The 21079-nt window shown below is 38.6% G+C and overlaps 1 protein-coding gene across 1 annotated transcript in view; it reads left to right on the top strand.

Annotated features, from left to right (window-relative positions):
- The window catches only part of LOC121943023 (unconventional myosin-XVIIIa-like), a 162213-nt gene that overhangs the window by 70576 nt on the left and 70558 nt on the right, over positions 1-21079 (top strand). The window contains 3 exon segments of the mRNA XM_042486381.1: positions 13657-13800; positions 18093-18182; positions 20952-21071. Coding sequence (XP_042342315.1) covers positions 13657-13800; positions 18093-18182; positions 20952-21071 — 354 coding nt within the window.

Here is a 21079-nt window from a genome sequence, read left to right as displayed (position 1 = left end):
GTAAAGGATTTCGCCTTTGCCATTTTCTTCTTCTTGCACACTGTTAGTGTGTGTGTGTGCGCGTGCGTGCGTGCATTTGTGCATGCGTGCGTGCGTGTGTTGTTCCACCAGAGTGAGCCTGACAAGTGGAAAACATTGCTGCTGTGCGCTGACTGACTCTTGAAGATGCCAGTGGGGATCTGTTGACTTTCTGTGTGTGTGTGTTACTTCACAGAAGTTATGATGTTGATGGTGGAAGTTTTCTCATGTGAACACACATTTCATTTGGTGCACAGAATTTATATATTCACAGTGTGTGTGTGTGTGTGTGTGTGTGTGTGTGTGTGTGTGTGTGTGTGTGTGTGTAGAGGGAGATTAAGCTTTAGATGCCGTCCTCCTTTTATTACCATTTCAGTTTATTCTTTCTTCCTGCACTGGGCTGAAGCCTGCCAGCTAAAATTACTTTTCAAGGGCATTTGGGTTTCACTCGACTACTCTATCTCCCGGAGGACTCAGTTTGAGCCTCATCTCTCGGGGTAAATTGTAATCTCATGTGATTGATGAAGGTGGAATTGGGTTCATTCTTTGTGACCATTGTAAGCAACTACTAGTTGCTAATGTGCATTTTGTAGGGATTCAGACAGAGAAGAGGAAAACACTCACATTTTAGTGGCTTTCTAATTCACCCCTGCATGCATCTCTACAGTAATTTTCCTCTCAAGGCTTAGTGGATTTTACTCTGTGGATTTCACTTTCTCCCTCCTTGTGATTTTTGTTTTTAGTAAAAGAGTTAATTACAGAGAAGCTGAAAGGCAAGTAATAAGGTTTCTTATGGACAATGTTTTCTATCTTTTATAGATGATATATTATCTTGTATGGCTAAATTAGGCACATACAAAGGGCATCTTGTAGCTCTCTCTATGAATTTTATTGATTCAAAGTTGCTTTATTGGCATGAACATGAACATATATATATATGCAATATATATATATATATATATATATATATATATATATATATATATATATATATATATATATATATATATATGTATATAGAGAGAGAGAGAGAGAGAGAGAGAGAGATACCATAAAACTTTTGTTAATAGCCCGGACTATTATTTTCTTAAATCATTGAATTCAACAGGCTTATGCTTGGGACAGGCGTCTATATGGGTCGGGCTTTAAACTCCTTTCACACAAAACTGTTGTTCAGCAAAGATGCTGTCTGCTGTTGCTACATCCGTTCCCAGCTCAGAGGCTAGTACACACAGTCCTCATTGATGCAGTCAAGAGGGTCCCTGGTATGAACCCGGGTTGGAATGGGGTTTGGTCCATGTAGTATTGGTAACATTAGTGTCATTGTTAGTGTCAGACCAGAGCAGTTGTCATTTTCACACCTGGTGCACCCGTCCTTTAAATAACAAATGTTCCTGCGCCAATCTGTGTGCCCCTGGGTGTGTCGGTCTTTGAGGCAACAGAAAGCAAATGTGCAATTGACCAAATAAAAGCTGGTTTAAAGTCAAAAACGTGCAATCTGTTTCCTGTTTTTTAAGGGTGGATTATTCAGATAGCAAGATGCGCCTGCATGAGGTTCAGATGTTTGGATAAGTCAAGTAGAACATCACAATACAGCCCTCAAAGTCCCAGCATTCTTTGTGGCATGTTGTGTGTTGCACAACATTGATATGCCTCATAGATGTCTCTTGGACATAGATGAGGGCGCCTTACAGGACGCAGGAAAGTGTGAGGCTGAACTGCCAATGCCAGTTAACCCCAATATGCCAGCAGCAAGACGCAGAATTGCCACAGCCAGTGTCAAAGTACCACAATCCATACATTAGAATCAATTATACTACAATTAGTTCCGACCAAGCAATTTGATTGGTCAAGAGGCATTCCATGAGTGATAATATACAGTACAACATCACTGGGACTGCTAACTTTTAACTCTGCATGTCTCACTCCGCTTCACAGCTGTTCAAAGTCCAATAATTAGGCTCACACTAAGTGGTATTTGTCGGTAGTTGCCTAATGTTACTGTACATTGTATCAGTGTTTGAAGAGTGAGGAAATCCCATCTGACCGGTGTCATCGCTCAAAAAATACCTGAGCAAAATCCTGCCTGATGCAAAAGCCCTCGACCTGCAGCCCAGGAGGAGGGGGGGAACTGTGATGGATGGGTTTTAGTAAACCGCTGTTCATTGGGAGTAAACCAGCTGTCACAGATGTTACACGGATGTGCAGTGAGACAGGGACACACTCATCTGACACTATCCACAGCCTGAGACACACACACATACACACACACACGCTGTCTGATACTGGACATGAGATGACAGCAGTGAGTGGACACACGCTGAAGCGACGAACTGATCAGACTAACTCATCCGAATCTCACAGGCGGCCTAAGTGTCTGTTAAGAGACTCTTATTTCACTGAAAACACAGAGATAAATGTTCATGATACTAAAACAGCTGCTCTATGTATAAAATGAAGACCAAGTTTCCACATATTAGCAAGTGGCATGCAGGAAAATGTTTATGTGTTGCTAGGCAACAGCTGTCACTTCCAGCAGTTGCGGAAATATTTGTATAGGTGGAGCAAAAAAAAAACATTAATTAAACAAACAAATCATGATCTGCTGTTGCTTGTTATTGTTAACTAATAAAAGACGTTTGTGGAACTGTTGTATAAAAGCAATATCACACTCGAGGTTGTGATGTTGTACTGTATATCATCACGGCTGTGATTATGTTCTGTGACCGAATCACAGCTGTGATGATATACAATACAGCATCACTCCCTTTGGTGGGGTATTGCTTAAATATACAGCTTGTCACCTGCAGCTCCTCATCTAATAACACCTCACTGTGACCTTTCTTGTTTCTAACTCTAACATTTCAAACTGATCTTCTGATGGAAAACAGTCTTGTCTCGTTTTATGGAGAGGTCTTCCAAGAACGATCACAGAGAGTTCATACCGCAGTCAATAGTGTTTTCCTGTGACAGCTTCACAATAAAAGCCACCCCATATGTCGCCAGTCATTTTATTGTGAAGGAGCAGCAGTGGAACATGTTTCATATTTGCAATACAGCTCTGCTCCAGCTGTAGGAGAGTGAGCAGCAAACACTGAGATCAAATGTCAGTTTCCTTTGAATCCCCTATATATTTAAAAGAAAAGTGAAGTCACCAAAGATAAAAACTTAGTTGAGAGGAACAGAATGTAAATACACTGATTGGCTAATGTAGTAAAATTCTGACTATACATAATATCAAAAATTGGGTCTGTTGTAAAATTATAGCTTTTAAGTCTAGCAAAATAGAGTTGAGCTGTGTCTGGCTATAACAGCCTTACTACCGTCTGTGCTGACTAGATACCTGAGAGAGGCAGCTAACAGCTAACTGGTTTGCAGTGAAGCTTAATAGACAGCTGGATGTAAACACATAGTCTCTGTGTCCTGAAGCAGCGTGAGCCAAGACGATAACACTGTTTATTATTTATCAAACTGACACGGCAGCACATTACCATGTCACACCCTCCACTGTTTACTTTCCAAAATAAAAGACCAACATAAATTCCCATCATTTTTGCAACAAAAATAGCTTTCACAAGACACAGGTATATTTTCAGGGCTTTCCATGTAACGTTATAGCTTTGCTCACTGATCTCCTACCTCTTTGTTTGTTCTGTCTCTGTACAGCACTGATAATGAGTGTAGTTGTTTGTCATTACGGAATCTTCGTAATGTTGGGAGAATCTCAATTTAGATGTAATCGCTGATAAGCTATTGCGACACAATGTCACGCAAATTTCTCGCTCAACTTGTGAGACTCCATGGCATCACGTGTCACGTCCATCGCATCCATTGCCTCACCTGGTATGCATTTGCATCCAGTCACGTATTTGCATTGACTCTCTGTATGAAATGCTTGCATTGTGTTCAGTGTGAACACACCATTAGAAGGTCATCAGGAACTCCTCCCAGTGTACCCTATCATCTTTTTCATTTGACTAATACCAGAAAGATATTTTTCGTCCCATTAATGTCTGCATGCCAAAAAATTGTCCGGAAGAATGCCTTGTTATAGTGTTGAGAATCTGCCAAAACAACTTGTAAAAATAGTAAAAATAAGATTTGAAACTGACCATGTACCACTCACAAATCTGTCCCTTTGCATTCTCACATTGAGTAAAACTGGGGCTGGCCAATATATGGATATTATATCAATGTCATGATATGAGAGTAGGGCTGTGTTCGAAATCATCCACTCATTCACTCACTCCCTATCCACTACATCGTGTTTATGATGTAGTGAACTACATCATATACACGATGTAGGGAACGACGACGGGAGGAGAATTCGGACACTACACGGTAATTTCCTGAACGTGGTTGCGTCAGATGCGCCATGGTTATTCAACTATAAATACCATCATACTAAAAAATACAAATGTAATGTTCAATCAGGAATGACAAATATGAATTCTGAAATTTCTTTTATTGATGAATATGCACCACTAGAATATATCCCATCCATGCAGAGCCGCATTTCTTCGGCCGGAGAACAGCTGGTTGTGCTTAACACGAAGCTTAATAAGCTTCTCAACATCTTCATCAGTCCCTTGGAACAAGAAACAGAAAAGCATTTATTTTTCTAACACACCGCCAATTGGGAAAAGAGAACAAAACGCTATGATCAGATGTGAGCGGGTGTGCGGGTGTCTGCTCCTAGCTAGAGCTGCAACTACCGGCAAGCCCTAGCATTAGCCTTAGTGTTAGCGTTAGCTCGCAGATACAAATAACAAACCGGATGCTTCTCCACCAACAAATCCGCTCGTTATGACAATTCGCAACCCTTAAAAGGCATAAAACCACGCCACTAAAGTATTACACGCATCAAATGTGTATATTGTAATGTTACTTAAATTTATATACAAAAGCGGCGGCGGTTGGTGCGGTGGCCATCGTCTCCTTCTTCTCCTCTTCCAAAACACGACCGCATTGCATTGTGGGATACGGAGCACAAAGTAGTGTACATTGCTTGTTCACTCAATTTTGCGGTGCATTGTGGGTGTTTTCTCGTCCACTACATAGTGGATGAAATTAATCGCGGAGAATTCGAACAACACTACAAAATGGCGAACACACTATATAGTGCACTACATCCGTGATAGGGGGTGATTTCGAACACAGCCTAGATGTCATCTTAGATCTTAGATATCACAGATGTGATCTCTTTCTGATTTTAAAGGCTGCATTACAGTTGTCGAGTTTATGTCAGGTTTCAGGCTCAGTGCCTGCCTGTAATCAGCCTGGCATACAGAACCACATAGGACGCAGGACAACTCCACTTATTTCAATTTATAGAAATTATGATCATTGAAGTACAAGTGTTAGGTTGAAAACCTCAAAAAAATAAAAAATCACATTAGTTAATTCAGCGAATAAATTCATCTCTTGATAACATAAATCATATCAGTACATAAACCAATCTATGTCTTAAAATAAAATCACTTGATTTCACTCAAATAATTAAATGGGAACATTGTTTAATCATGCTGAATACCATATTCAGTGTTATAAATACCATGCCGTGCCACACATTTATTAAAAATATTAATTGCAATTTTTAAATTGTTATGCTTTGTCTTAAATTAAATGTATTCAGTTTTTAATATTTAAGATCTTTTTTAAGTAATATTTATGACTTTTTAGGTAATGTTTGCAATAACTGTTTAATTATCTTTAGTCTAACCTTTAATTCCAAGCAAAATAAATCAGTGTTAATTTTAGGTCAGGCATTATTTACTTTATTGTTAAACAAACATATAAGAATATATAGATACCAATAGTGTCTCTGTGGTTGTCTGAGCATTGATGCAAACTTTTCTCCAACTTGTTTCCAACACAGCTGATTTCACCAGAGCGTCTCTCTCTCTCTACCTGCATCACCAGGAGTCTGAGTTACTACACCTCTTAAAGGCCTTTTTTGCTACTTAAATAACATTATTCTAAGTTACAACAAAATAATGAAAAGAAAATAAGAGTCTTTTAGTTTATGGCTTAACAACAGTAAAGTGCTGTTGTTTCCTGTTATTTACCTTTTAATCCACTGATTCTTTATGTACGCATTACTGATGATTATTTATCACATATCTCATTGGATAAATACGCACCAATAGTGAACTCTACAATATCGCCACAATATTGATATTGTGGTGTTTGGTCAAGAACTAATATTTAGGCAAATTTTCCCCATATCAGCCAGCTCTAACTTAAACATTATTTTTTTTGTGTTAACTCATTGTTTTGTTATTAATAATGTCCATAAAGTCAGAATGGTAGATTTAAATTTACTCATGAAGTTTTGCCAAACCACAAAATCAATTAGTTTGTGCCTTCATCTGGTCTATATTCTTGCTCTAGGGAACATCTCCCATTTTCTTCTGTGTTCTCTCTCCCCATCTGGGGGAGCAGCGTTCAAAGCACTCCTGGAAATGAGTGAGAGGGAGAGCAAGAAAGGAGGAAAGGAAGGGAAGCTGGAAAAAGAGAGACTGTGCCTCGCCATGGGGGAATAGACAAATAGAAGAGATCCGCTGGCTGCTTTGAAGCCCTGCTCTGTCTCTCCTCTCTCTATCTCTTTGACATTCATGGAGAACATTTGAGAGCAGAGGAGCACAGGAGATTCCACTGCCAGCCAACCAACACTGAGCCTAATTAAATAGTTGCCTAAAGACAGAAACCCCTCCCCCACCACCCGCTCCCCACCCCTCCGACTGGGAACAGGTGGGCTGAGGCAGGCACTGCTGTTTGATGTGTGTGTGTGCGCGTGTGTGTGCGTGTGTGTGTGTGTGTGTGTGTGTGTGTGTGCGTGCGTGCGTGTGTGTGTGTAAAAGTCAGGGCCTATGTAACCACCTCCTAGGTGCATACAGGTGTAAAGGAGACGTAGAGGCCAGTGGAAGACACGTTATTACAGTTTTTTTTTATCATTTAGAGAGGCTACTGTCTCTTCCTGCCAAAGCATAACTGATCTGACTGATTTTTTTTTTTAAGATTATTTTTTTGGAATTCTGCCTTATTAGATAGGACATAGTGATAGCGTGAAAGGGGGAAAGAGAGGAGATGACATGCAGAAAAGGGCTGGAAGCTGGAATTGAACCCACGGCTGCTGCAGCAAGGACATTGCCTTCATATATAGGGCGCCTGCTTTATCCACTGAACCGCCGAATGCCCCAGCAAAACTGATCTTTATCATATTCTTCAGGTAGAAAGTGTAAATGAGTGATTAGCAAACAATTAAAGGGTTTCACCTCAGGCTAGTGAGTCATAATCAGCTGCATTAAGATGTAACAAAATGCACTAATTGTCCCCTTTATTGGTGCACTGTAAGTAGGCGAAGCACGCAGAGAGATGGAGCATATTTGTGTATGTCAGGACCATAGTCTGTATATAAAGACGGACGACACACTCCCACCTACTCCTGCTATGCTGAAGTGAGCTTAAAATATCCACGGTAGGGGCATTGCCATCTTGCGTGGATGATGTCATTGAGAGCCCACATCTGCGCAGATGCGATATCAGCGATGGGGGGCTTCCTGCAAAAACACTCGTCTGACCAGTCATAAGCAGCGCCATTAAATGCAGGCGCACATATTGGATGTCACAGCTGTCAATCATGGCAGAAAAGCCCCCTTTTTTGTAATTTAATAACCCAAGAAAACCAAACTTATCATAAGGAGAAACAAACATCAGGGTGATGAGAACTACCTTTAGTGACAGACAGTGTTTTTTAGAAAAATGTATTTGTATATGTTGTATATGTAATAATGTATTATATTTTCCACTTTTTCTTTGTAGTTGTGCTTCTAGTTGTGCTTTTTGTAGTCTGGGTATGTGTCAGTTTTTCCACTGAAAAGATTTCTCCTGTGACTTTTACCCATTGGTCCTTTATTGGTGGTATTTCCTTACCCCACTTCCTAGTGAGAGCTTTCTTCCTTGCTGTTAGCAGTATTTTGATCAAATATCTATCATCACTGGCAATAATATTATCTTCAGAGAATTTACATACCTCATATCCTAGTATTTGCTTTAGCTCCTTACATACCATTTCCCAAAACACAATTATTTTTAGACACTTTCAAAAAACATGAGAATGGTGTACATCAAAAGACCCGCACTCTTGTCAACATTTCTGACAACTGTGCGGCTGCTTACTTTCAGCAACCTGTTTTAGTGCACATTTTCAATTTAGCATTAAAAACACAGAGTTAAAACACTGCAAATTTTTAAAAAGCAAAAACAAAAATTAAAATACATCATCAGCCCCCTTCGCCAAGACCCTCTATTCAGATAAGGAAAAAATTAACTCTCAACCTGGGTAAGGGCTCATAGAACCCTAATTCACAGGTAGATTTCCCCTGGGCAGAGCTGATGACCTCAGTCTGTGAACGCAGGTAACCAGGTTTCTAATGGGCTGTTTACACGGCAGCTTGTGTAGGACAAACACTTCAGACAGAGAGAGTAACAGCCAGTGGCTAGAAGAAAGGAGAGATCATTTGACAGACTGATGTGTATCTTAATATTTAAAATATCCCATGTCTAATACAGACAAAATAAGTGAGCCAGCCAGCTTCAAATAGAGGGTCAGAGGTTGGGGAGGAATCAGATTACTGAGCTGCTGCATGTATTCTCAGATGTACAGTAACCAGGGTACATGTAAACATGTTCTCCCATTACATTAGTAACCTGCCTACTTCTGTTCCTGTAAACACACTGATGACAGAGAAAGGATCCCTCCCCCACGACGGCACTACGCGCAGTAGCTGCTGTTTGCACAGAGTAGACACAAGTCGCAGCAGAGGGATTACAATAGTAAGTAAATATCAACTCTATAATATTAAGGAAAATAATTCATAGTTTCAGGTGAAGCATGAGAATACATTTAAAAATACATTCACTTTTTGAGAATAGCGTAATTTAAAAAGATACTTGTGCAGGGATCTGCTTTAAGTCCAACTATAATTTAAATGGAAATGTAGGACTGTCCCTCTGTGAGGACATTGCCTTTAAACGGTCACCAAAATCAAGAAAAAAGACAAATATCTGCTGTGTTGTTTTAACTCTTAGTGTTGTCAAACGGTCTGTTTGATGGATTTTACTTGCTATTTGTTCTTTTGGTTGTGTTCATGCATATGGCATACATTTTGGCAAGATTGTGTATTTTTGTTTAATCTTGGAATTTTCAGCTCAGCTCCTACAGTAAGTTTAAAATACACTGTGGAATCTAAATTGTTACATTCATACTTTTAAGTGCAAAAAATGCTCAATTGAAACTCGTTCAAACTGACATTTTTGATTCCACAGCTATCATTGCATAAAAACATGCATTGTATTATTTCAAAAACCTGGCTTTTAAAAGGTTAAAATTTTGAAAATTAATGAATATTTGATATTTATTATTAGGACTGGTGTTTGTTAAAAAATAAACTCAATGAAAGTAGAAAATCATATTGATGTAGTATTTTTCATAGCATGATTTTGAACAGCACGTTTTGTGTGCAGAGTGGAGAATGTGAGTATTTGACACTACGCAAAAAATAGCAATATGTTGCTGCAGATCATTGACATATGCCCGGCTGTGATAATAATAATACAATTTAAAAAAAAATGAACTTAGCATGTAGTATATTTGAAATAATTCTTTTTTTTTTGTTTTGCTTTTTGTTTGTTTGTTTGTTTGTTTGATCTAAAAACATAATGGCGCTATGACAAAAAAGCTGGCATTTAAAGGGTTCAAATTTTGAAAATTAATGAATATTTTATATTTATGATTAGAACTGATGTTGGTCAAAATTTAACTCAATGAAAGTAGAAAAAAATATAAATGTATACTATTTTTACAGCTTGATTTTGAAAAGCACATTTTGTGCGCAGAACGATACGAGTGTTTGTAATGTTAAATCGGGCCCTAAGGGGTTAATCGTGCTCAGTTACTAGTTTCATTCTTGAAATCAGCAAATTCATTTAGTTTTCTTTAAATATAGGATATTAGTTTATAACCTTTGCCAATATGTCAGACTTCTCTGATTTGCTTCTTCTCAGCTCCAGCTTAAAAATAGATTTATTGTCATAAGTTGAAATTAGTTTAACAATCTACTGCAGCATCCTCATGTCTTGAATTACATTAAATCAACATTAAATGAGAAAAGTCTTCCTTAAATTGCCGAGGGGAACCTCGAGGGAAGAGAGAGTGTTTTCTGGTCCCGGTCAGGAGGAGTGTGGGAATCGGACATGAAGTTTGTCAGAGTGTTGAGAGGAAGATTAGAGTGAAATGGCCCAGATCAGTGTTTCTCAAGCTGCTCTTCAAGGCTGCTGATTTTCTCTTTCATCCTGCCGCTCTGCTGCCACACAGATCCTCTCCCTGCCCTCGGTCCTCTTTAAACCCGTCCCTGGTCTTCATGGTCAGAAGTTTAGCTCTGTCTCAAACTGGGTTATTCTTCAAACCTGGAAATGGAGGCTGAGATTTCCAGTTCCAAGAAGATTTCTGAAATAAAAATTCCTGGGCTTCATGTTTGAAAGAGACACTGATTTGTTTTAGTTTTTGGTGGGTAACATTTGTGTAATCAGGACCTCCCAATCCTGTCAGTCTTTGCTGAAGAGTGCAATTTGTCCCAATTGTGTGTTATGAATTGCTCTTCAGATTACCTGCAGTTAGAGAAAGATTCTCTTAATGCCTCTTCAACCAGCTGCCAGTGTAACACTAATGAAACGTTAGCAGTCTGTCTGATAGACATCGGCCAAACCTAACTTTATTCCAACGTAAAGGAAACTCCTGATGATTTTTAGTCATGTGTGATCATAGAGTGGCTGGTGAGTGATGACTCTCTTTAAAGGAACTGTTTACCTAAAAATGAAGATTTATTCATTATGTACTCACCTTCATGCTGATGATGATATTTTCCACCTGATGGTGTAATTTTTACCATATTTGGCATATGGAAAAAGTACATGCTATTTCCACTAGGTGTCACAATAAATGTTGCTGTAAATCATTGACTTATCCCAGACTGTGATCATCATAAAAAAAATAAATTCATGACAAAAACCTGGCTTTTAAAAGGTTAAAATTTTGAAAATTAATGAATATTTGATATTTATTATTAGGACTGGTGTTGGTTAAAAAATATATACATCGGCCAAACCTAACTTTATTCCAACGTAAAGGAAACTCCTGATGATTTTTAGTCATGTGTGATGCTGATGAAAAGTTAGGTTAAGTTTTATAGTCCACAAAACACTCCTGGGGGGTATTTCAGAAAGCAGGTTATGTGGAAGCTGAGTATGTTTACCCTGAGCGGAGGGAAACTCTGTGTTATCCATTCCAGAAAGAGAGTTAAGTCAAACTCTGAGTCAATCACCATGGTAACTGACTCTATGAACATAACCTGCTCGCTGGCAGGTTTTCTAGAAGAAACACAGAGTTTCTACCTGTCTCCTCCCACCTGAAGCAAACTGTCAGACACGGATAAGAAGCAGAATTATTACGCATCGTCGAGAGAGGTTTTTCAGATCTTGATTGGATGTGCTCTCATTTTCTGATGAATATCTGTTAGAACGGCACAGTTTTTTATTACAATCAAAGATTTATCTTAATAACATTATGCGGCCATAAATATCAAATCTCACACACCGCAGACATGCGCTCACATCAGAACAAATTTTGTGCATCGTGCTATGTTTTTATAGTTAGTATTTCATTGAATTTTCATATATACATCACCACATTTTAGTGCACCAATCAATGATTCCAATAGGAAAAAACAAATAAAATTTTGAAGGAAATATAACATCAATATATCCAAAATAATAAAATAAAACAAAACTCCAATAATGAATTAAATTTAAAAAACATCCAACAGGCTAACATACCAACATAACATAAAAGAAATAAACAAAATCAATGATCAAATATCAGTTAGATAAATAAAAATACCATCCCCACATATGCACCACAATCTAATACACAATCATCATAGTAATTCTCAGTCCCATAAAGAAAGTTAATAATGTGTTCACGGTGTGTGCTTCATATCAATAGCCTATCAATTGTTAATTTACTCAGCAGGATGTCAAATATGAATAAAATCAAAGTGAGGTCGGCCTACAATCATGGCTGAGTGAAATATGTCTTACCTTTATGAACCTCAATGAAAATCAAATTTATTCAATACATCACTTTTTCAGATGTATACTACGATTTTAATAAAGTGTGGTGCATTCAAATTTATGCATTGACACAAATGACATGCAGCAATTTTCTCCCATGCAGCTTTTCTCTCCTTAGCTGCTGCAACGGTTTTCTTCCTAAATATGTGTTCATATTTGCTGTAGGCAGCATGAGGACCTCTAGTTCCAATGGGGTAAAGTAGCTTGGTTTCTGTTTCTCAGCGGTTGCCATGGTGAATCGAGGTATAGGGGCTCCATTGATGATGGCTTCTTATTGAGGTTGTGCACGCACTGAACTCAGGGTGAACATACTCAGAGTTGATTGAACTATTTCAGATCAGCTGTTCTAGAACCGGAAACTCTGAGTTTCCCATCTCGGAGTCAATCAACTCAGAGTTCAGGGTTAGACTCAGAGTTTGTTGAACCTCCTTTCTGGAATACCCCCCTGGAGGTTCACGGGAAAAGAGGTGTTTGCACTCATCTCAAATGGTGACCAGGATTTAAATGTTAAAAAAATACAAAATAAAACTACAAAATGTCTCCATACTGCTTGTCCTAAGTAATCCAAGTGTCCTGAAGCCCTGATGTGTTTTGAAAAATGTCACTGGTATCATGTTTTTAGCCTTGTTGTAAACTGTAGCTCCTACTGTGGGAGCTGCGTTCACATATGTGACCAGTGAGAGAGCTTGCGGAGTTAGCTACAAGCAATAAGTCCCTTTGTAAGATTTTAAACTACTTCTGGTAACTCTGTTGCATTGAAAGTGTCTGTGATAGACAAAGTCTGACAGCATGGAAGCTGAACAATTTACTGCTGTGGACAGGGCTGCAGCCAAAGTGTTTAAGGCACATCAGAAGAAAATCCAGTATATATTTAAGTGTACACTACATAGAATAGTCACATTACTGGTAGAGGCAGCAGTAGACCCGTGATTTGCAAATTAAAACTACTGTTTTTGTTAATAGAGTCTGATGGTTTTCTCTGCAGGGAAGGACTGATCTCCTGAATTTGAGGTATTGATTTGGGAAGTCCTGCATCAAGCTCAAGAGAGCCAGACACTTTCTCTCAGAAAAACTTCGTCACAATGTGGCAACCTGCCACACTGCCGAGCAAACCCTGCTTTATCAGAATTGCATATATTTCTCTCATAGACCAAATAAGGATTTTGTGGCTCAATAACTGCAAGAATTATCGCAAGTTTCAACCTTCAAACTTCTAAGTGTGATATCACACTGAGAGGACGCTGCGTCCATGTTTTTGTATAGACACATCAGCCCATGTAGAGAACCTGCAGTGCCCTTTTGGTTACAGTAGGAAATGCAGTGTGTTACTTCAAAGTAACATACTGCATTTCCTAACGGCAAATAATCTTTACAGCTGTTAGTGCTTCTAGTCAGTCTGGATTTCTTCCTTCTTCTTATATTGTTGTCTCTCTGTGTGTGTGACAGATCCAGGATCTGGCCATCCGCTGCATCCAGAAGAACATAAAGAAGAATCGTGGTGTGAAGGGCTGGCCATGGTGGAAGCTCTTCACCACCGTCAGACCGCTGATAGAGGTGCAGCTCACTGAGGAGCAGATCCGTGGCAAAGACGTGAGTATAGATACACACACACACACTGGTGATTCTTTGTTAATGGTATTATAATGTTGGCCTTTGAACTCTTACTGTATACTGAACTAGTACACAGGTAATAACAGACATATGTATATCTGGTAGAATGTTTGAAAGGCTGATATAACCACTCTTCACCAATCAAAATAAAAACACTTAAATTCAAAGATGTGGTTAATTTCAAAACGGCTTAAAAAGTTGTTTCAGATGAAAGAAAGTTGACATGATTTCAGAGGAATTTGTGTTTTCAAGAAACAGTTGGTGAGGACTAACGCAAAATGTCATTATATTATAGTTAAGGGGGTTAATTTATGGAACAGCTGTAGTGTGGAACATAAAACATGTACATCATTTAAACTAATTTAAACATGTCTTCAAAAACAATATAATGAAGGGATTTGAGCTGGTAGAACAGAGAGGGAAACGTTGAGTAAAATATGATATGAGACAGGAAGGCTGCTTTTGATAGTGTGACATTTTTTTCCGTGTTGATTTGTTTCTTTGTTCTGTGATGTGTGTGTGTGTGTGTGTGTGTGTAATTGTTTATGATGATAGAATGATCTGTTCTTGCTTTGTCTTGATTCTAGAAAATTTGGATGTACATAGAACATATCTTGACCATGGATGTATTATAAGGAAGTCTGGATACAGCCGTGTGGGAGGGCCTCATTCATTCCTATGAGAGCTGCTCAGTGGTGCATGAAGCAGAGAAAACTCTTTTTCCGGGTTTAGAAAAGTGTAAAATACCCGGATCTACTGGCCCATAGAGCATTCGTATAAGTGATTAACGACAGCCGAACACAGCCGAGTGTACCCGAGCATTGATTCCAACTCACTGGCTCGCTCACACAGATGACCCGAGTGCTCGAAGCGAACAGTGCCGGTGCACGAGCATTTCTCTCGTAGTAGCTTAGCTTATTAGCAACAGCAGCTAATCGGCGGTATAATGACAGCGGTGCTATCGGTTTTAATATTTACGTGATTATCAGATAATAGTATATCTATCTCTCTTTACACACACACATACACACACACACACATACACACATATACATACAACTCATCAGGGAATCATATCGTAATCTCAAAATCAAATTAACAGAATCGGAACATGTTGTGCCCATAAAAAGGTAATAAAAGGAGGTGCCTTGTAATATTGCCCCGTGTTTTATTACACAGCTCAACTTTTAAAAATACTACATTCAGTACCTTTTAGTAACTGTCACTCACTGTGCTCTGCGCTGCTCACTGATAACCGGTAGTTTGAATACAGACCGTAGACTGTATATACGGTCTCTGATACAGACACGGTAAGACGCCATATTACAGGCTTTACAGCCAACAGCATATGGATGTGCTATAAAATTTAAGTAATGAATTACAACAAAAATATCCATTACTACGGCCGGTACGAAGCCTGTGCTGTGTCAGAAACTCTTAGAGTTACATGCGTGCTCTCACAGTCCCACGGGTCCAATGCGCATTCATTTTATGTCTGGAGAAACACCAAATTCCTAATCTTGATTCGGTAAATAACGCATTTTACGTCTTTAGGACTTAATGTTTTTAATAATGGCTATAAAAAAATGCGTTCTGAAAAGTCAACATGTCTCAAAAAAAATTATCCAGTGATTTAAGGAGGGCTCTTTCCCAATGTTAACAAATGGGGAAAAGTCTTTCTGGGCCAGTGTGCATCACGTGACGCTGTAGTTCCACTTTTGGCCACTATGTAAATTTTGCTTCAGAGGGTGGCGCACTTCCTGGGGGCTTGGTCATGACGGACAAACAAGCCTCTTGGAGCCATACTCTAAACCCAACAGGAAGTCAGCCATTTTGAATTGAAATGTCATTTTTTGCGATTTCATTGGGTTGGAATTTGAAACAATAGTCCTACAGATTTCAACGGATTGACTTCAGAATTTGTAAATCCCACCTTCAGATGCGGGCGACCCTAGATTCAAGCAGTTTTTATCTAAAATCAACAATGTGGAAGTTATCAGGCCAAGAAGTTACATGTTTCGCCACCAAACAGGAAGTAGTTTTTAAATCTATTTTACATGATCCAATCTGCCCCAAACTTCACGTTTGATGATAGTCCCGTCCTGAACACATCTATCTGATAATTTTCAGCGACAGTGAGAGCTCCACCTATTGACACAGGAAAGACAAAGTTTTACACTAAGAGGTCCAGCTCCTAGCAGGTTGACTCGATTCTCAATCTCAAAATTGTCTCAAAATATCATTAAGATGTTGGTGATGATGGAAAATGAATATTGTTGTTTTGTGTTGAATGTCGTTCTCGTGATGCCATGGCAAATTTCAATGTTGCGACATGACATCAAAAACTGTCCTAACTTGACCCCAGTTGGTCAGATCTTAACAAAATTTCTCACATTTGATAAGAATCCAAGCCTGAAGACACCTGCAGTGCAATTTTGAATCACAGTCATAGCGCCTCGTAGTGGTAACAGGAAGTTACTTCTTTTACACTTTGATTCTTCCCTGAGAGCAGGTTAACCCCAGTGACCCCATACTCAGTCATAATACTGTAAAGACTTTCATGATACACAGAAAAAAACTTTTGAGTTTTCATCACACACTGTTGCCATGGTAACAAACTATTTGCCATAAAACAGAAAGAACTTTTTGAGGGGCAAGGCATGCATCAAAACACACCAAAATGTCTTGATCCATCAGAAATTGTAAATTGTGATATCTGATATGATTTTTTTGCATTGATGTGCAAAAATGGCTCTTGAGCGCCACCTAGAAAATTTCAACAAAGCAGCCCCCACAGACCGTTTAACCCAGAGCTACGAAACTTGAGAAACTTGTTCAAAAGCACAAGACCTACAAAAAAGCCTTTTGGGGCCATGCCCTAAACCCAGCAGGAAGTGCACCATTTAAATTTGAATTTTCATATTTTTTGTAATTTTAGTGTCTGTTTCGTTAAACACTTGTCCTACAGATTTCATCTGATCGACTTCAAATCTGGACAGCAGTATGTCCTAAAGTTGGTGATGTTAAATTGAAAGCCATTTTTGATTTCATCAAACGCTGTTGCTGTTCTGTGGTGTTCTTCGCCATAAAGCAGGAAGTTGTGTTCGAGGGGCTAAAGATACTTAAAAACTCATGATATGTGGCATAACCATCAATAGTCCTATCATGTGTTTTTTGATATGATTCTTTTTGCTGTGATATGCCAAAATGTGCTCTGTAGCGCCACCTTCTAATTATCAATGAAACAGCCCCCACCGCTTAACCTAGAGCTACTAAACTTGAGAAACTTATATAAAAGCCCAAGACCTACAAAAAAGCCTCTTGGAGCCATGCCCTATACCTAACAGAAAGTCCACCATTTTTAATTTTATTTAAAATTCTCTTTAAAAATCTCTTGCCATGTCTGCGAGAGCCCGACTGATTTTTCAGTAAACCTATATAACCAGCTGATATGAGCCTTTTACAGACATAATGGAGCAAATCAGCCTCTGCACATTTTTTTCCCAAATGAGCTGATAGGAAAACTCTGTTCACAGACCATATAAAGCAGGAAATTATTCTGGGGTGGTTTTGAAATGGTTGCATTCTATGGTTTGTCCAGCAGATTGCGCTCTTACTCCATTGTTGACACTACTCTCAGCACTGTTAATCACATGCACTACAGAGCAGCAGAACAGAGCACATACAGCCAAGGCACAATCACACAGGCTGACTGCTTCCCTTTGTCACACCTGTCACAGTTGCAGCTGTGCCTCTTTCTCACACACACGCAGAGACAGAGAGAGAGTGTCAGAGAGTCACAAACACCTCCACCACTACATGGAGGAAGCACTAATTTACTGCTGCGTGCAGTGTTGCCCTTTGTCAGAGAGACGCGGTCGCATCAGTTGGTGCGCGGAGGTGCGAGGGCCCATTCATCGCTGCTTGCAACTTTAATTTATATCGTTCTCCTTTTTTATTTGGCATTTTTCGAAATAAAGATTTAATTACTACTACTGCTATTTGGACAGATTCACATCGGAGTATCCTTCAAAACTTCAATATTTTCCCCCCAAATTATGTTTTCATGGATATTCTGGAATTTTGACTTTTAATGCCTTATATCTCTAAATATCTTAGGTAATGTACAAGAAAAACACCCGTACATACTCCAGTTGCACAAAATATGGACACAGTTATGAGTATAATTAGGTCTGCTGTATATATCTGCTGTGTCCCTGCAAACATGTCTGTCTGTCTGTCATTACCATCCTCCGTCTTTTCCCTGTCAGGAGGAGATCCAGCAGCTGAAGCAGAAGCTGGACAAGGTGGAGAAAGAGAGGAACGAGCTGAGGCTCAACAGTGACCGCCTGGAGAGCAGGGTAAACACACAGACACAGACAGACACATGTACAGGAGGGGGTTCAGGACATGTCTGAGAATCTATTTTAGAATTGTGGAAAAAAAGGTTAAAATGTTATACACATGAGATGACAAAATTCAGCTTTGTTTCACTGGCTTGACTGGAGTTGAATACATTATCAAAGGATGTTGCACAAGCATGCAGCATTTTTTTTTTTTTTATTGTTAGTGTAATAATTCAGAATATAAAAAGAAAACCAAAAGGAGACATATTACACTACACAGAGTAGCATACAAATTACAAAAAAAATACACAATACATTTTAAATAATTATGTAAAATATAGTTCAAAAAGCAGTTTATCATTTTCTGAAAATCTTGTTATTGCTGACCTTAAGTGGTTCAGCCACTCACGCAAATGCAGTGATAAAGAAGTGGACTTAAGGCAGGGATAGCCTTGTGATATCACGAGGTGGATATCCATAACAGATTTGGGCAAAACTTAACTGTCAGTAAAACACAGTTGCAAGATGACTGTGTTTCCACTGAGTGATGTTCTGCGACTTCTCTGGCGATAACATTCCAAGAAGCATGGTGATGGATGTTCAAAACATTAGCGGCTAGCTAGCTTAGCGGCTATTTCTATTGCAGCCACTGCACTAGATGTCATTATTTCCGAGCCATAATGGAAAGGCAAGTCCCTTATATGTGGGAAACTTTTTTGCGATTCTTTTTTTTAGGCATATTTTATATTTACAATTTCAATTTGCGCAATTTGGAGGTTAATGGATTCCTGCCTATTGTTGGATGTGGTTACAGACATGTCAGTGAAATGTAGTGAGAGGTGCAGCAAACTTTCAACCTGAGAGAGGAGTGAAGCAGCATTTTTTTTAGTCCTGGGATGCTTCTCATATGTCTGTTTCCTCGTTTCCTTCACTTACGTCTTATCTTTGCATACTAGTCTCTGCTTCCTAATTTATTCCCACATAAGACATGAGAAAGAAGCGTCTTTTTTAGAGAAGTGACACAGCCTCTCCTCTGGAAGTGACATCAGTTTTTAGTTTTGTACCTACAGTCTTCAGGTATGAACAGCTTTTTAAGTAAATAACTGTTTTTATGCAAAGTAGTTTTATTTGTTGTTTTTTTTTTTTAACTTAGTTATAGAAAAAAAGAAATTAAATTTGCCCTTAAATGCAGACTCAGGAAGATAAAAACATCATCAAATTTAAAAATACTTTTTAAAGTATAATAAAAAAAAATGTACATAGAAAGTACTAAACAGCTGCTTTTTGAAGGTGTCAGCACATCTGAATTCCAATGGGAGAGAGTTCTAAAGTTTCCAACCTCAAAAGCAAAGTCTCCTTTTGTCTTGATCCTGGAGAGAGAAACAACCAACAAACCGTGATCAGAGGAGCTCAGCTGCTGGAGCACGGGGCTGCTGTAGTTCTCCTCAGTAGGCAGGTGTCTGATCCTGAAGAGCTCTGTAAGTGATCACAAGAACCTTGAATTGGACTTTGAATTTGATAGGGAGCCAGTGAAGAGAAATAAAAGTAAATGGCACATGAGACTTTATTGAGATCTGGTCAAAAGTTTCCCAGACGCATTTAGGCTGCTTGCAAGCCATTCAGGAATTTTCTGTTGACGCAGATGAGAAGACAGTTATTATAGTTGAGACAGGATGAGAAAAGGTAAATGACAATTTCCATGACTGCATGGAACACAGTGAGCCTGAGATTCATAATGTTTCTCAGCTGGGAAAAAACATACTCGATCAAACACTTGAACTGTCCAGAGCCTAATCTATACTGACACCCAAATTTTAAAGGGAGGACCAAACAGAAAAGGAAAGAGAACCATCAACTTCTGTTCACCCTTTGAAATCTGGGCAGATGGGCCTTTTTTTCACAACAACATGGAAAAAAGCAACTTAAGGAGAAATGACTCAGAAATTAGCAAGAAATTAGTAAAAAGTACGAGAAAATTAACTGAAAATTAGAAATAAATAAAAAAGCAAAGTAACCCCCAACCCCCCGCCCCCCCACCACCACCAACAACACTGCTTAAAAATTATGATTCTGAAAAAATAAAAAATATAGCTGTCGGGACATTTTTCCATAACTTTAAAAAAAAACAACAACAAAATTCTAGAACTATTAATCTCTTGCATATATATATATATATATATATATATATATATATATATATATATATATATATATATATTATATATATATATATATATATAGTTATTATATATTTAATATTATTTAATAGTTATTTTTTTTTTTAATATTTTTTTTAATCTCTTATTGGAGAAAGAATGTAAGGCATATAAATCACAAAGCAACCAAGAATTCTTCCAGTTTTTTCCCATTATCTTCCCGCCCCCTAAAAGAGAGACCATAACAGAGATAAAGGCAATGACACTAATGGCAACAGTCATGCTAAGACTTATGGGTAGCAGCACACACCAAAAGTACCAACACACGACACACGATGAGAAAATAAGGAAATGAATAATTAGATGGAAATAATTAAAAAATAAAGCAAATAAATGTAAAAGCAACAAAAAAAAAGAAAAAGAAAGAAAAAAGGAAAAACAAACAAAGAGGCTCAGTCGTCGCAACCATGCAGAATAATGTATCTTGTGTTTTTTCTGTAGTGTGTCAGGGAATTTGATGATTATATGTATCAGCTCATGTACATGAATACAGCATAAACATTCTTGACAATTACTGTGTATATGTGTTTGTATGACTGTGTGTATGTTTGTTTATGTGCCGCATCAGATCACAGAGTTGTCGTCAGAGCTGGCTGATGAACGGAACACCGGGGAGTCAGCCTCCCAGCTGCTAGAGACGGAAACTTCAGAGAGACTGCGCCTGGAGAAGGACATAAAGGACCTACAGGTAGACAC

The sequence above is a fragment of the Plectropomus leopardus genome, chromosome 5 (genome assembly GCF_008729295.1).
Source record: "Plectropomus leopardus isolate mb chromosome 5, YSFRI_Pleo_2.0, whole genome shotgun sequence".
Taxonomy (NCBI): Eukaryota; Metazoa; Chordata; class Actinopteri; order Perciformes; family Serranidae; genus Plectropomus; species Plectropomus leopardus.
The sequence above is the reverse complement of the archived record's forward strand: the minus strand, read 5'-3'. Positions and strand labels throughout refer to the sequence as shown.